Source organism: Hakea prostrata, chromosome 2, assembly GCF_041222555.1.
Source record: "Hakea prostrata isolate BN-2017 chromosome 2, UWA_Hpros_2, whole genome shotgun sequence".
Classification (NCBI taxonomy): Eukaryota; Viridiplantae; Streptophyta; class Magnoliopsida; order Proteales; family Proteaceae; genus Hakea; species Hakea prostrata.
Window position 1 is genome coordinate 397,789 of NC_142601.1, and position 16,071 is coordinate 413,859.

The 16,071-nt window shown below is 39.1% G+C and overlaps 2 protein-coding genes across 2 annotated transcripts; one reads left to right on the forward strand and one right to left on the reverse strand.

Annotated features, from left to right (window-relative positions):
* Nucleotides 1-7,331: 7,331 nt before the first annotated feature.
* On the forward strand, nt 7,332-8,856 carry LOC149023141 (expansin-A6). The gene is made up of 3 exons (XM_089143685.1): nt 7,332-7,635; nt 7,829-8,147; nt 8,239-8,856. Exons 1-3 carry the CDS (start codon nt 7,488-7,490, stop codon nt 8,546-8,548), a joined length of 777 nt encoding a protein of 258 aa, XP_088999811.1. The 5' UTR covers nt 7,332-7,487; the 3' UTR covers nt 8,549-8,856.
* A 421-nt stretch (nt 8,857-9,277) lies between these two features.
* On the reverse strand, nt 9,278-15,266 carry LOC149023142 (serine/threonine-protein kinase PCRK1-like). Its single transcript, XM_089143684.1, has 4 exons — nt 14,695-15,266; nt 12,715-12,975; nt 10,684-10,806; nt 9,278-10,551 (listed from the first exon to the last, which is right to left on the reverse strand). The coding sequence occupies exons 1-4, from the start codon at nt 15,076-15,078 to the stop codon at nt 9,997-9,999; spliced, it is 1,323 nt and encodes a 440-aa protein (XP_088999810.1). The 5' UTR covers nt 15,079-15,266; the 3' UTR covers nt 9,278-9,996.
* Between the last annotated feature and the right edge of the window lie 805 nt (nt 15,267-16,071).

The window sequence follows — 16,071 nt, forward strand, 5'->3', positions numbered from 1 at the left end:
TCCATTGAATCTGTCGCCTTTAGTCAGCTTATGCTGATCTGCATGATTTTAATGTTGTCGTTTCTAGAGTTAGAATTCCCCTCTCCTTTGGTTCATTGTTCTGGTCAATGAAGCATTGGATAACTAGAGGTAAAGGAGGAAAATTCAGGATACTACTTTATTTTGAATACTGATGCTAAGAATCACTCTCCAAGTCTTGGAACATGGCAATGTGGAAGCAGCCTCCACATAGAGGCTTAAGAAATGGCTTTGAGGGCTGTGTACTGTCATATGGACCATGCCTATCCTTATGGGAATGAGATTGAGGGGAAGCCCTGGCTGAAGCTTTCAGATGTGCAAAAGTGAAGAATCTTTTTGGGCTTGAAGGTTGGTTACTGTGATGCATGAGATTCCAGCCAACTAGTTGCTAGTAATTGGAACAGAGAACAAATCATCGCTTGGAGAGAATCTTTATAAATATTAGGGTATAAGAGTTCCCCCCCACAGCTGCATTACACTCTGGCCCTTGACCCTGCAATTACTGCTTCATACGGGCTCCTTGCTGGAAGAACCAGCTCCCACCATCAGCATGCAGGTCCCCAACTAGTTCAGCTTGTAAACTGATCAGAGTCTAAATCTGGCAACTTAATTTGGTTCATGTAATCGGCATGTTTATGCATGGATAATATGGTGTTTCAATGTATTTGGCATGTTTATGCTGGATAATATGGTGTTTCTAGCAGGTCATTTCTCCAAGTTCAATGCCAGAAATACTATATACAGCACGACTGCATCTGGCAAATAAATTATGTGTGGCATTCTCCTATGGGAAGAAGAATTCGATTTCCAGCTAAATTCTTAGCAGGTCAAATTTTGGTTTGCTTTACCCCTTGTTTCATCTTGTTCCTTGTAGTTCCTTTCCTGAGAATTTATAAATTCAAATGTTGACGAACTGGTGCAAGCTTTTCAACTAACTGCCAATGAAGAGAATCCAAATATTTGTAAGACTTCACTTACCATTGAAGATAATTAGGAGATGTTAAATCTCTACTTTCTCAATCAACCATGCTAAGTTATAATTTTTGTGATACAGTTCAAGCAAAGGAGATGTAGCCAAGATTTCTTTTGATGACTCCAAAATCCTTTTATAGAAGGTCAGGAGATTCAGAAAAAAATGGATAGCGAGAAATTTAAAAAGCTATCTTCAATGAGGATTTCTCATTCTTCTTTTAAAAAATAAGGATTGTAGAGTATACTTATTGCATTGTTTTCTGTAGTAACATATAATATAGGCATTTCAACTGAATTATAATCAGGATTGGCCCCAACTGAATGAGATCATAATTAGGAGGACCCAGTTCAAAATACTGTTCAAAAATTTTGACTTCCTAGCAGCTTGGTTTTTATGATGGTCCTTCAAAGATATGGTAGCTAGGATCTAAGATTTTTCAATAATGAAATTATGGCTGATATATTATTACTTCTCTAAATTGATTGACGAGTGAGCTTTGTCGTCACCAAGGCTCCATTGGCCCATCTCTTCACGCTGATCCTGTAATCTGAACAAAAAAGAATAATAAATAGTTGATATCTAGCTTTTTTTTCATTTCCTTGTCTTTCGGTTCTCAGGTTCTATTGGTATGTATGGATATATTATTACTAGCGGTAGTTAGGGAAGGTAGTTGTGGTAGTTGTGTGCATCAAACACAACTTTTAGTGGGAGCCCTTAAAGAAGATATCTTAAAGTGAGGTTCCTCTCCCTCTTTTAAGGACACCATTAAAGAAGAGATCTTTCCCAAAGTTCCATTCTCCTTTGGGCCTCTCCTCTCTCTATGTGTTTGTGTATGGGAGAAAGAGAGATGTAAAGTAGTCGAATACATGTTTCTGCTTGCTTGCTTGGGAAACTTCTCACAAAGAGTTAGTCAAGATATGATTCCATGTTTTGGGTTGCTTGCTTGGGAAACTTGTAACCTTTTGACGGATTGTCTTTGAGTTAAAAACTAGACATTATGGAGAACAAATTAATGAGGAAAAAGAGCCAGGGAACATAAATTTTTAGTTTTATTGCCTCTTGTTCTCTCTCTCTCTCTCTCTCTCTTCTTTCACAACTCCCAATCCACAAACTAAGTACTCAACACATTACTGTTCTTTGGAATTAACCCATTTGCTTGTATTCCTCTCAAATCACTTTCCCTTGTTATATTATTTCACTTTTGTTAGTTGTGGAACATGAAGTCATCTGGGTTTGGCTATTATGGAATAATGTTCAGGTGTTATTCCATAATTAGCAACCATTTTCTAATCTAGAAAGAAGCATGTTGAAGCATAATGATCTCTATAACATTATTTGCAAAAAAAAAAAAAAAAATTTTCTTCATTACTGTTTCTTCTTTTTCAGAACAGAAGCTTCACTATCAGCTCTCGATGCATCAACAGGATGATTAATTAGAACTTTCTAAATGCAAATTATGGATGTGTTTTTAATTATACATATGACATGATTCCTTACTTCAACAACAAGATGCAACAACAGTCTATATATATTAATTCCCTCTCCATCAATCCAGGTATGGGCCTTTGGTGTTTCCTCTTAACAGGAGGAACTGGGGCCTCATAAATCACAATAATACGACCTACCCTTAATGAGATCTGATGTGATCTCCTCTTTTGTTTGGTGACTGAAACCTTCCCTTTTCCCAATTTCCAATGAGAATATCATCTTTTCTGTTATCGACTGTGCAACTCATACATTCTCACATGCAGGCAGGTTAGTAGGTCACAGTTCCCATGTTACTTATCACATCAAATTGCTGAGTCCTTATCCATCCATCTCCATAGTCCATCCTTGTGTGGTGTCTGTTGACAATTATGTTCTTATATATGGAGAGGATCAAGGTCCTAGTCCATTTATTGCAAGCTAGGCATGGGACAAGGAAGTAGTTTTTTTTTTGGGTAGAACATGTTTTACATTAAGGCATCTAAATTACAAAGATCAAAAAACTTAGAATCTAAAATAGGCCAAAGAGTCCGGCATGCAACGGACACAACCTTACCATCAAGGAAGTCTACTACAACATTATACTCCCTTTTAACATGAAAAAAAAAGAGACATTTTGAAGTCTAGAAACAAGATTCACCATGTCCTGGACTAAATTTTGAATATTCACTGGAATTAATTCCATCTTGCTCATAAATCTGATCTGATCTGATGACATTGAATTTTACCTTTCCAAGAAATGATAATAAATCGTTTGGTTTCTTTTGTTATTTTAGTCTCACAACTTCGCACATGTAATTTAATGCATCATAACTAGTTAGTACATAATATTACTAATTAAAAGCCTCCCCTAAGTAACCAACGGAGGTTGGTCCAAGTGGTAAGTAACTTGGTCCGCTTAAGCAAGGTTTCGGTATCAAAACCTTGTGGATGCAAAACATTTCTGCTGGGAGACTCACCCACCACAGCCAGTGTGCGACCTAGGTCGAACACCGGATTAGTCAAGGCAAAACCTTGGAATCGGGATTGGCAACCAAAAAAAAAAAAAGCCTCCCCTAAATAAAAAGTTGGTGGTGGTCAACAAAACATCCTTGTTTTGGTTAAGCATGGAGATCTTGACCATCTCTATCAATGTGTCTTAGACCAACAAATCATAGCAAGGGGGCAAGGTGTGGGTTGGGGACCTGGGGTGCTCATCAACATTAATGAAATCGTTCTTTACGCCATGATTTGTGTTTTCGATGCAGATTCTACCCTTCAAAATCGGATCTGAATTGTGTCCAGTTGCTTTAATTTTGCTGATCCTACTTATCCAAAACATGTATGGAAGAATGAATTCAGAGAAATTTGTTCAACCCACATATTATATATCAGAGTAAGTTTAGATTCTTAGATAATTGTCCAACTGATGAGAGAACAGATGTTTTTATTCTTGAAGAAAGATCAGTTCAACCAATTCGATCTCGACCATTCCCTCCCTCTCCCGATAATCAAGCCTGATTTGGTGGATTACAACAAACCCTATTTTCCCTTTTTTCTTGGTGAACATAACAGCTTAATTGTAGACCACCATAATGGAAGAAAGCTTGGAATATAACATAATGGTTGTAAGCTGTCGTAGGGTCAGTTTCATACCTTAAAGTCCATGCTTGTGGATGAGAGAGAGAGAGAGAGAGAGAGTCCATGTGTCGGCGACAAGATAATGAATCTTTTTAGAGTTTTAACTAATCGAATAATTAAAGCAGTACGGAGATTAAGAATCCTAAGTACTGTACTTAGGCCTAATCAACTGGAGAGACGAAGTCGTAGGGTACAAGAGAGAGCCAAGTGAAGTGAGTAAACTACCACCTTTGACTTCATTTAAAAATATAGGGTTCATAGCATCACCCTTAGGCCAAATCGCAACTGCATTTTTTTTATATTCCTCCATTACATATTTAAAAAGAAAAATTTCACTAAACATTGACAAAATAGACCAAAGAAGATCTTTCTAAACATTTGATGAAGGAATGTGAGAATAGCATGTTGGTGCTAATTCTGTCGATAGCCTTGAACCGTTGCTTTCCGCACCGAACTCCTCAGATCTGATTTGATCTTGCTTGCTCTTCGATCAATCAACCTCTCACTCTTGAAAGAAACAGAATACGAGTAAGAAACAAAGCCGATCATCTTGATTGGCGTCTCATCTCCGACGATCTAGTCAGTATGGTGAAGACGATGCTTTAGAGCTCACTGGAGCTTCTAAAGTGTCCTAATAGAGTTCAATCAGAGTGAGTTTAGAGTTTGGTTGATTTCAGAGACTCACCTTCTTACGAATCCTCCTTTCCCTTTTATACAATTTTTCCCGCTTATAACATTTTTTCAATCATGACCGTCGGATCATTGCTCCTCTTTGGACGTCGCTGATCATCCTTCCTTTTATTCTCTCAATCGAACCCGGCTAAGATTGGTTTGACCGGTATAAACCGGAAATGGATACTTTAGTCACAACAGAGCATAATGTCTATCCCTTGTAATAAAGAATCACAACTAAGGATCAGACTATATACCTGTTTCTTTTCTTCTTTACGAAAATCGAAAATTTTAGAGCATGTATTAGAGGCCATATCGATCATCATGACTATCGATATTTGACAGGCAACTAAGCCAAGCCTTACACCGATCCATACACATCTAGCGAATTAGGCAAAAGTGATACTGGCTCTGAGATCATGGTTGATACCAACCAGCCCGATATTATTGGATTATAAGAAATCATACTACATCAACCAAGACACCTATCATGTTCTTGACTATATCTAAAAAATTCTCTGCATACTTGTCTAAACATGGTTGAAGATGAGTTGAGACCCTTTACATTGGTTGAAAGAGGACTCTTTTCTCTTCACACTTTGTCGTCATATACTTAGGAGGAAAAACTCACTTTTAATCCACGTTATTAGTGTTTATAAGTGAATTCCTCTCCTAATGTGTATTGAATTACACAATGTGAAATTTTGACTCTACATTGCAGGAGAAAATCTTGCAAAGAAAGCTTAAGAGCAACATAGTGGGCATGGTTTAATGAGATTAAATATAAAGCGATGATGCACTTGACTTACTAAGACAATTAAGAGCATACAGAATTGCATTCAGCTAGATGCAAACAAAGAATAATGAAAGCTAATTAATGAATTATAAATCTATAAAATCATAGAAAATAAATTATTACAATAGACATCCTCTTTAAAATTGTTAATGCCTTTCTATTAACCAACCAGAGTCCTTACAAGATAAAATAACATGATCTCGAACCTTAAGCTATTGTTAACAATGTGAACTTTGCATTAGGTGAAATAGACCTTAGCCCGTTTTTCAATGTTTAATACCATTGTGTTGTATTTCATTGATGTGCTTAGAGTCAAGATCTTCTATCTCGATGGATAGAAGTAGAAGTAGGTATTCTCTTAATATTTCTTGAGGGAAATCCATTAGAAACTCATCTTTGATTTTTGTTGTTATATAAACAAAAAGAATACCTTTTATGTTGATGGATACAACATTTCAAGTCGCTTCTTAGACATGTTTTCCATTATGTACTCAAAACTTAATTAGCAGAAGAGGAGGGAAAGAAAAGAAGCAAAGCTGAGCTGAGGTGGGCCAGGGGAAGAAGTCATAATAAGTGAATGCACATGGAGCGCCTGCTTCCTCTGGATTGGATTTTGGAGGCAACCAACCAATTATTCCACTCACATGGAATGACGGGAAACTGGGAAAGTAGAAGAGATTTTGTCAATTCTAAGTTTCTAACTCAACCGTTCTCTCTCTCTCTCTCGATGGCAATTCCTTCTGTTATCCTTATATTGCTCTCAATGACACTTTTTATCCCTCTCATGTATAAGTAGGTAAGCTTCACAATTGTCGGTTAGGGTTTTGTCTCTCGCCTCTCAAGAGAATTCAACATTTTAACCTCACTCACTCTCAGAAGCTCTATGAAGCATTTATCTTTTACCAACAGAACAACCCATTAAAGTGTTTAGAATCTATCTTTGAAAGAATTTTTGCAACATATCTATCCAATATCATTGATATCCATCAACATCAAATTCAGTTTTACAATTTTTATGTTGAAATATTCGTTTATTAATTAATGTACAAAAATCATAGTATGTAGTGAATGCAGGATTGATAGAGTGGTAAGATTCATATTTCTCAGGAGAAGTCATGGATTTCAACCTTTGAAGATCACAAAGCTCCCTCGAACTGACAAACCATGGTATGTATGAACCCTTCCTCCGTCTTCTACACATGCACCAATGTTTTCTTTCTTATTGGTTTTTCTTCCTGTTTTTTTCCCCATTATGCAAAGTCTCCAGAAAGGTAGAGAGAAAATAGAGTTGGTGGGCGTTGGTAGAGGCAGAAAATTAACAGAACACTGTGCGTGGGGCTCGAGATGGGTCCCATATACTGTTAAAGCACGCCGTGATATGTGGGCCGATGAATTTGGATAACTGGGTCCCATCTTCCGTAAATTTGCCGCTCTTTTTTCTTAATTTTCTGCATCAGAAAATTTCTAGCTCTCCAGCTGAAAAAGAAAAAAAAAAAAAAAAAAGCAGGAAAACACGCGGGTAAATTTTGGTGGAGCAGCGACTTGCGCGGGTGGGTCTTCACAGCGGTTTCGGGTCGTATTTCGTTGCTTGTCTTCTAATTCTTTTTTTCTTTCCCTCATTTTCAGAATAAAATTGGGGTAATTATTAAAAAGGCCAATGGCAATACAGGGAACCCCACAATGTTTGTCAGCATGACGCTTGTGTAATTCCATCCCTTACCCCTGCCCCTTTGATAACTCCTTAATAAGTAGTCCCCTCCCAGCCCACTTTGGTTTCAAACTCAATTCTCATTCTCATTCTCATTCCCATTCCCATTCCCATTCGTCCTTAACCCTCTTGCTTGCTGTATCTCCGCCTGTCTCTTTCTTTCTCTGGTTGCTGCCTTGATTCAAGAGCCATTGTAGACCGGTGCAAGAAGGCAAATGGCTTTTGTAAGTTTGGTTTTCGTGGTCTCTCTTCTCTGGTTCTGGGCTATTGCTGAAGCCCGCATCCCTGGCGTCTACTCCGGAGGGGCATGGCAGAATGCTCATGCTACTTTCTACGGTGGCAACGACGCGTCCGGAACTATGGGTATGTAAACCTACACTGCCACATCTCCCATTCTTCACTCAACACTGGATTTTCCAGCTTCTTTTCACCATTTTCCTTCACCTGCTCTTAACTTTTCTTTTAGATAACCTACATTCAGCACAAAGACCACTCGGTGCCGAAGCCGATTTTTGATTCATTCTGTTTTGTTTTGTTTTTGTTTTGGTGGGCGCAGGAGGAGCGTGTGGTTACGGCAACCTGTACAGTCAAGGGTACGGTGTGAGCACAGCTGCATTGAGCACAGCCCTGTTCAACAACGGATTGAGCTGCGGCGCGTGCTTCGAGATTAAGTGTGCAGACGACCCCAAATGGTGTCATTCGGGAAGTCCATCCATCTTAATTACGGCAACTAACTTCTGCCCACCTAACTTTGCACAACCAAGCGACAATGGAGGATGGTGCAACCCACCTCGACCACACTTCGATCTCGCCATGCCCATGTTCCTCAAGATCGCTGAGTACCGTGCCGGTATTGTACCGGTTGCCTTCCGCCGGTCAGTACTTACTTAATTATACCAGATGCTTGCATTGCATTGGATTCATTCGATTTGACTGAAAAAGCTCTATGGTGGATTATACATGCAGGGTCCCTTGCAGGAAGAGGGGTGGGATAAGATTCACGATCAACGGCTTCAGATACTTCAACTTGGTATTGGTGACAAACGTGGCAGGAGCTGGGGACATAGTGGGAGTGAGCGTGAAAGGGACAAGGACCGGATGGATGGCCATGAGCAGGAACTGGGGCCAGAACTGGCAATCCAATGCTGTCCTTGTGGGCCAGCCTCTCTCCTTCCGGGTTACCGGTAGCGATCGCCGGAAGTCTACCTCATGGAACATCGCCCCTGCCAATTGGCAGTTCGGTCAAACCTTCATGGGCAAGAATTTCAGGGTCTGATCTGAGATGATCTGATCGATCTCATGTTTCATTCTTCTTCTTTCCTCTGCTTCTGATGAGGGGGGTTTTTGGTAAGAAAGTGGAAACAAGAGAAGAAGGAGATTAATTCCTGATTGTTGTGTTTTTGGTCGAGTGTAATGGTGAAGATAGTTTGAAATTAAGTTTAGAAAAAGGAAAAGTAATTGTATTACAGTTTACAGCTGCTGAAGTGGTTGCTAGGAAAGATATGTGACCCGCAGCTAGCTTTTTTTCTTTCATATGTATTTGTTTCTCCTTCTTATCTTATATATATATAAACAATTTTAATGTATCAATATATATATTAATTTGCTAAATGTGTTTGCTTTCACTTTCTCAATGCATGGTTACTGATAAAACATAGGGAGAAAGATAAAAACACAAACTATAAGCGTGTGGACCTGCAGGGCGCGCACTAAGTAAAGTAATTTTACATAGGATTCTATTGGTTGGTGGGGGAAATGGGTAAAGAAAGATGAGTCGTTGCTATCTGGTAGCATGGATGATGGACCTAGAAGTGACCACCACAACTCCACAAGTAAAAGTGAAGTGAAGTGAACTGTTGTGTGTTAATAATAGTAGCAGAGTAATGTGGTGGGAGTGGGAGAAAGCATGGATGCATGCATGACACAGTGGGACGAATGAATCCCTAGTAGGACCGCCGTATCTCTGGTCCATTAATGGTGTCTGTCTAATTGTCACTCAAAGAAAGAGTTTTAGACTGGAGGGGGTTAGGGTCCTACATGTTTCCACCATTTAGATTTCAGCCTGAAACTTGAATCACAAGGAGATGATGTATCTGGGAAGCTCCCTCGCTCGTGAGAGGAATCAGGAATGGAAGCCCATTGCTATTGGTTCTCGTGATAAAATTTCAATCTTTAACCTCTACTCTCTGTCACCTTCCCTCTCTCTCTCCCCAGAATACTATTCATTATATCTGTTCACCCAGAAAAAAGAAAAAAGAAGGGCATTAAATCTGAATTAATCTGAAATGGGTGCTGTGCAGAATAAAGACATGCTCACGGGTTCCGAGTTGTTGCTTCATTATAAGGCAGAAACTGAGTGAGGAGACTAGTGCCATCTCACGTACGGTACGCAAGTCACGAGCAGAGCATGTGACCATTTCTGTTTCTGCTGCAAGTACGCATTGGGAGTCCCCAATCTACAGTCAATTGAGTTGATCACCAACTGTTTGATTCTCCTTGTAAGAAACTGGGAAGTACATCCCCTACAAAGACATATGGAGATTTTTTTTTGTTTTTTCTTTTGGGCCGAAATGAAAGACATCTGGACTCGTTTGGCAAAGCCTTTTTCAAACAAAAATCATATGCATTCGAAGGAAGGAAGCCTTTAACTAAGCATATGTACACAATTTACAGAAAACCATGCATGCAGTGAAAGAAAGCACATACCGAAGCAACACAAACTAGTCACCAAGTCCTCACCAATGCCGGTGTCCAATTTCTCCAATCCAACCTCACACTGGATCTGTTTCTTAAGCTCACAATTTCTCTGAAATCAAATACCACCCTCTTCAGATAATTGGCCCCACGTCTAGGTGAAACATTTCCTGCAGGTTTGGTTTCTGCTTTGATAGACTCCAAACCCCCACCAACTGATGATGTTGCTAATGATGTCTCCGCAACCATCTGTTCAAGCTTATCAACCACTTCGCTCATCTTCGGGCGAGATTTGGGATGCTTCATCAAGCACTTGTTAGCAAGGGAGGCAAGCTTTTGGACAGATTTTATACAAGTTCCTTCTAGTCGCGGGTCTAGTATAAGGTGGAATTTCTTGGAGTCTGATACATATGGCTTAACCCAATCTAAAAGCTTCTGCTCACTCTTGGGTAGGTTTCGGTCCACTGATCGTCTTCCAGTAATGAGTTCAAAGAGGACGACACCAAAGCTCCAAACATCATTCTTGGCACTAAGTTTCCCGGATTGAATGTATTCTGGAGCTGCATAGCCCACCGTCCCAACAACCTGTACAAAGCATCCAAATGCCAGAGTCAACAGACTTTCAAAAATAGTAAAATAGTCTTCACAAGTTACAATCATGAAGCCCCAAGGAATAGAAGACAGCAAGCTTCAATGAATTGCAGATGTATCACTAACCGATGTTGAAACATGACCAAGTCCATCAGCTGGACCCAAGCTAGCCAATCCAAAGTCAGAGAGCTTCGCGTTGAAATTTTCATCCAACAGGATGTTTGAAGCTTTAAAATCCCGAAATATTAACTGCAGCAAAGGAAACAAATCCAATTCAACATTGATAAGGCACAAACTGATTTTTCCACAGTGAAAGGAAAACCATTCAAGACTAGACTGCAACAGATCAGGTAACCCAGCAACCAATCAATGATATGAATTCTGTGGGAAAAGAATTTATGGATGGTTCACAACAGGAATGGTATAAATTGACCTTCCATCTAACTGGGAACCTGAACTGCAAGTAGATCTGGCTGATGTCTATAGACCAAAGTGACTAGATCCCCCTGGGAAGGCCCTGCAGAAGCAGAATGATGAAGCCCTCACAATGGAGTTAAAATATTAAGAATCAAGAGGTCAAGCAGCCAAATTGGTTCAAATTGGGAGTGCCACACCCCCACCCACCAAATTGCTTAAAATTGTGGGATTTAGGTATGATAACCAAGATAACTGAGAAACAACCAATATGCCTATCTTATAACCTGCATACATGAAAATTGTGGAACGACAAAAGATCACCATAACATTTTCTGGATTTAAGTAAGGCTTTCACCTTCATAAAAATTCCCAAAAGAGAGGATAGGAAAAGGATAGGGTCTAACTAATTATAGCACACACTTTTTTAATGATACTCTACAGTTTTGTTTCAGCACTAGTAAAGAACTAAAATGATCTCTATTGAGAATTAAAGCATATCTATGGCCTCCTCTAGCATGTTAAGAATGATCATTCCTTGTTTATAACTTTCCTATGCAAGAATACAAATCAGAAACCATCTCATTCACTAAAGAAACTACAAAGGGATTGAAGTAGTACATCTTGCAATCTCTCCAACCTTTTTTGGCTGCTGTTGTACTGAGCGGGATGCAAATATCACAGGAAGATGCAACCATGTTCTGGGTTAGTGATATCTGTGGAAGCAACTACAGACCTGAATCCAACACTTACCTTCATCCAAACTGAACCACTTGCCTCTCTGGAAGAGTAGTTTATAATGGTTCCTCATTTTTTTATACTTGTCACGGGCATAAGTTTCATTTGCCGGTAAATTAAGGAATTTTTTCTTTCTATATTTAAAAAATCCTTACTCTGTAGTTGGTGCATTAATAGAAAAAAAACATCAAGGAGAGTTAGGGTTCTGGCTTCATGGTTGTTAACAGTGGGAACGACCAACTTGATTGCTGTTGTTCATCCCAAACAGAAAATCAAGTTTCTAAACCTAATTTACTACAGTGGAGGAAAATCACTGATCTTGTTGAAAAGCATAGAGCATAACATACTCAACTGAGAAGAAGGGGACTTGTGTAGCATTTGAATTTTACATTGTTTAGTAATACAGGGAAAGAGAGGCAGAGTATAGTACACAATGAGCCATGGATTTATTTGAAGCCATGTTAAAACATATTGATGGCACTAAAATAATTCTGAAAGTTTCTGTCAAGGAAAGTAGGATTAATTGATGAATATGCAGAAAGAGGGTAGACCACCAATATGTGCGAGTCATCTAGAAAGGTGAATATAAAATTAGGCACCAAACACGTGAGGATCCATTTTTTAAAGAATGCATAAACAGATCAAGCCAAAATAAGACAAGGAAATTTATAATTCAAAATCTCCAGGGATCATGATGAATTGGTTCAATTGAGACCTTGATACATATGCAGCTAACCTAACATATATGAACCAGCTGAACTCAGCAAATTGAAATGGAAAGGTATCAAAACAAACAAAAAACATTTCCTTGAACTAGTATTTCAATTTTGCACCAACCCTCCTCTAGAAGCTTGTATAATTTAAGCCCATTACCCACAGATGGAGCCAGGTTCAGTGAAGTGCCAAGTGCCCCAGCTCTTGTAGAGAGTATCTAATTATACAAAACTGCAATATAACTCCTCCAAACAAAAAACCAAGTAGATTTATGGAAAAGTAAATCTGTACCTGAAAATCCATTTCTTCATGGAGGTATAATAAACCACGACCTGCATCCAGGGCAATTTTTAATCTCATTTCCCATGAAAGAGGAGATGGCATCCGAGTGAGAAGATGGTCCTCCAAGCTTTTATTGCGCATAAGTTCATATACTAAAAGCCGTTGAATACCCCTTTCATCATCTTCAGCACAATATCCGACTAATCTGACAAGATTTGGGTGCTTCAGAACACCCAAATAGTTTACTTCTGTAATCCATTCTTTATGTCCCTGCACAGTAGAAAGTAGAACAGAGAAGAAACCATGAGATGAACTCAACATTTTAGATCAATCATCAAATAAGTGGGTAAAAACTCCAGTAAACTGCATGAAAATCAATCAGGTATAATGTTACTTAACGAGATGATCTTGGAAAGTAAACAAAAAGAACAAACCAACAATATGATAACTGCTGATGCAATCACAAACCTAAAGATAAGTTGAGCTCAACTTCAAAAACTTCTCCATATCCGTTTCCCTTGGTTTAACTAGCAAACCTGAAGTTTAAAGACTGCAACAGAATCCATGGGGTCACGGAAAAATGATTGAATGAGCTTAAATCTGTAAGGGAAATTATGTCTTCTGTAGTTCGCAAGATGGTTAAAAAACTGGTCGCACCAAATCCAAATAAAGGTGTCACACTGATAGTTGTACAAAGAATTATTGATCATTGTAAGGTGTGATGCTTCTAATACCACTGGGTATGTTTCTGTTGTAAATATGTTTAAAACTTTATATAAATATTTTATTTATTTTAATTGTGTCTTTTATCCATGGTTTTGTTTAGCCCAGGTATTATTAATTTGCCGGAACCCTATAGTAACCTTGCCATGAATATATATATATATATATATATATATATATATATTAATATATATATATGACTTGGGACTTGGGACTTGGGACTTTTATATATATTAATATTAATATATCTATATGACTTGGGACTTGGGTGGGGGCTATCCGGAAGGCCCAGTTGTCAGGGCCCTCCCGAAAGCCCACACGGGTGAATACGGGAGATGCCATTTGAGTGGCACCCTCCAGGGAAGGTCACCAAGGTACCTGCGAAGAGAGTTGAGTGAAAGGACCCTCACACCTACCCTCACCCACAACCTTGGGGCCTATATAAACTCCATTTCGTGCCATTCTTGACACAAGAATTCCTCCTCCTCTTTCTCTCCCCGTTATTTTGTAAGCGAACATAACGATTATACCTGAGTAAACCCGGGGCAACCAAGGTTTGGCGACGATCTTGGGGTGAAGACACTTTAGAACCCGAGCACAATCGGGGGTCTAAATACCTAAAGAAGACCAATATGTTTCACCTTCGGGTGCAACCAAGGTTTGGGCGACGATCTTGGGGTGAAGACACTTTTAGAACCCGTATTGCACAATTCGGGGTGTCTAAATACCTTAAAGAAAGTACTTCATATACGTTTCAGCTCTAAAGAAGTATTGTGATTACAACAACAGTTTTGGTGTGCGTGCAGATCCCTCAGACGTCAACAATAGTTTCCAAGATTTACCCTTCCACGATTCAATAGATTCTAAGACAGCCAAGCATTTTATAACCAGCATGCTATTTAGTAAGACAGGTTAAGTTAGCAAGCTAAGTGAGACATGATTTATCTGCAATATATGTGAGAAGATTTCAAGAAATAATTCTCCTTCAAAAGAATGATGGACTGTAGCAAGAAAGTTCCTTCCAATGCGAAAACAACCTACAAATTGAAATAAACCCAAGATGGACAATTTCCCAATGACAACCTCACATCAAGCTCAAAAATACTTGCAGACTGTTCGCAAAATAAATCTCACACCGTATTCCCTGGGTTTCACAAGGGAGAGGGGGAGAGGGAAATAACTATGAAGAGTTCATTAAAGAAATCCATGTAAAGCTTTAAATTGAAAGGAAGGGAGTTTGTGAGGGAGAGGGAAGGAAGGTCTTGCCTGTAAACCATTCCGATTCAACTGTTTGATGGCAACATCCATGTAGGCATCAGGATTATCAGCAGAAACTCTAACAACAGCTCTATAAACGCATCCAAAGCCTCCCTCACCAATCAAGAGCGTACGACTGAATCCCCTGGTAGCTAATTTGAGCTCAGAGAAGGAAAAGACTCGGAGATTATTGGGTCTCCCGAGAGAGAATAAGTCTGGAGAAGGCAAAGAATAGGAGAAGTCCCTCGAATCGCATCCAAACTCAAACCGTCTGACGTCCAAACCATTGGAAGTGACGCTCAGGGAACGTGCCCAGGAAACTTTAGAAATCCTAGACATGAAGCCATCGTCGTCCTCTTTCTTCTCCTCGTTATAGAAATGAAAACAATTCATCTCTTAAAATGAGACCAATCCGAACAAAGTGCTGAGAAACTAAGGGGACGAAGAGGAACCCAAGAACTCTGAAGAAGTACATATGAAGAAGAAGTTGAAATCTTTGACAGTGAAGGGAAGAAGGGAAGAAGGGAAGCGAGGAGGAGTTGAGGTAGGAACAGGGAAGCTTGCGTGAATCTGAAGGGCAGAGACCCACTTGGGCCATCAGTATCTTTGAATTTGAAATGTGAAGAAAGAGATTAAAATAATGATTGGGCAGGCGAAGCTGCAGTGTGAATGAATATACAATAGAGGAAATTCGTGAGAGAAAGAGAGAGAGGTGAGTGAGACTGTTATATAATGTGAATGAATATACAAAAGAGGAAATTCGTGAGAGAAAGAGAGAGAGAGAGAGAGAGAGGTGAGTGAGACTGTTATATAGTCTCTCTCTCCCTGTAGTCTCTGTCTGAGTCGCATTTGCAAGGGGGCAAGCGCATTGGGTGCTGCTTAATAAATGTACGTTACCCTTAGCCCACCGTTAGGATTTAAATTTATAGTTTAGACGTAATCTTGGTCACTCATTTCATAATTAAATTTTTTTAGAAAAATTTAATTTACGCAAACAAATGGTCGGAATTTTATCTCAACCACAAGTTTCGATCTAGACTATAGGTTGCAGGGTGCTACGACAGCACTAAAGCCAAAGTATTCATAGAGTCACAAAAGCAGAGAGAGACATTCATGACGGAGGTCCGATGCATTTTCAAAGCCGGAAACCGACACATATGCCAATTTCAGTTTTCGGCAGCCAATTTAGATCGACAAATTTAAGAATTGGGACCAACTCAATTTCCATCATTATGTAATCGTAATAAGAAGAGGTTGTACGGCAAGTTCCTATTTCTTCTGTCTTTTCTCATTTTTTGATTAGAAATAGTCCAAATCATATAATAAAATCTTATATATTTTTGGTATTTCTTTATCTTTTCATTTTTTAAACAAATTCGAAATTTT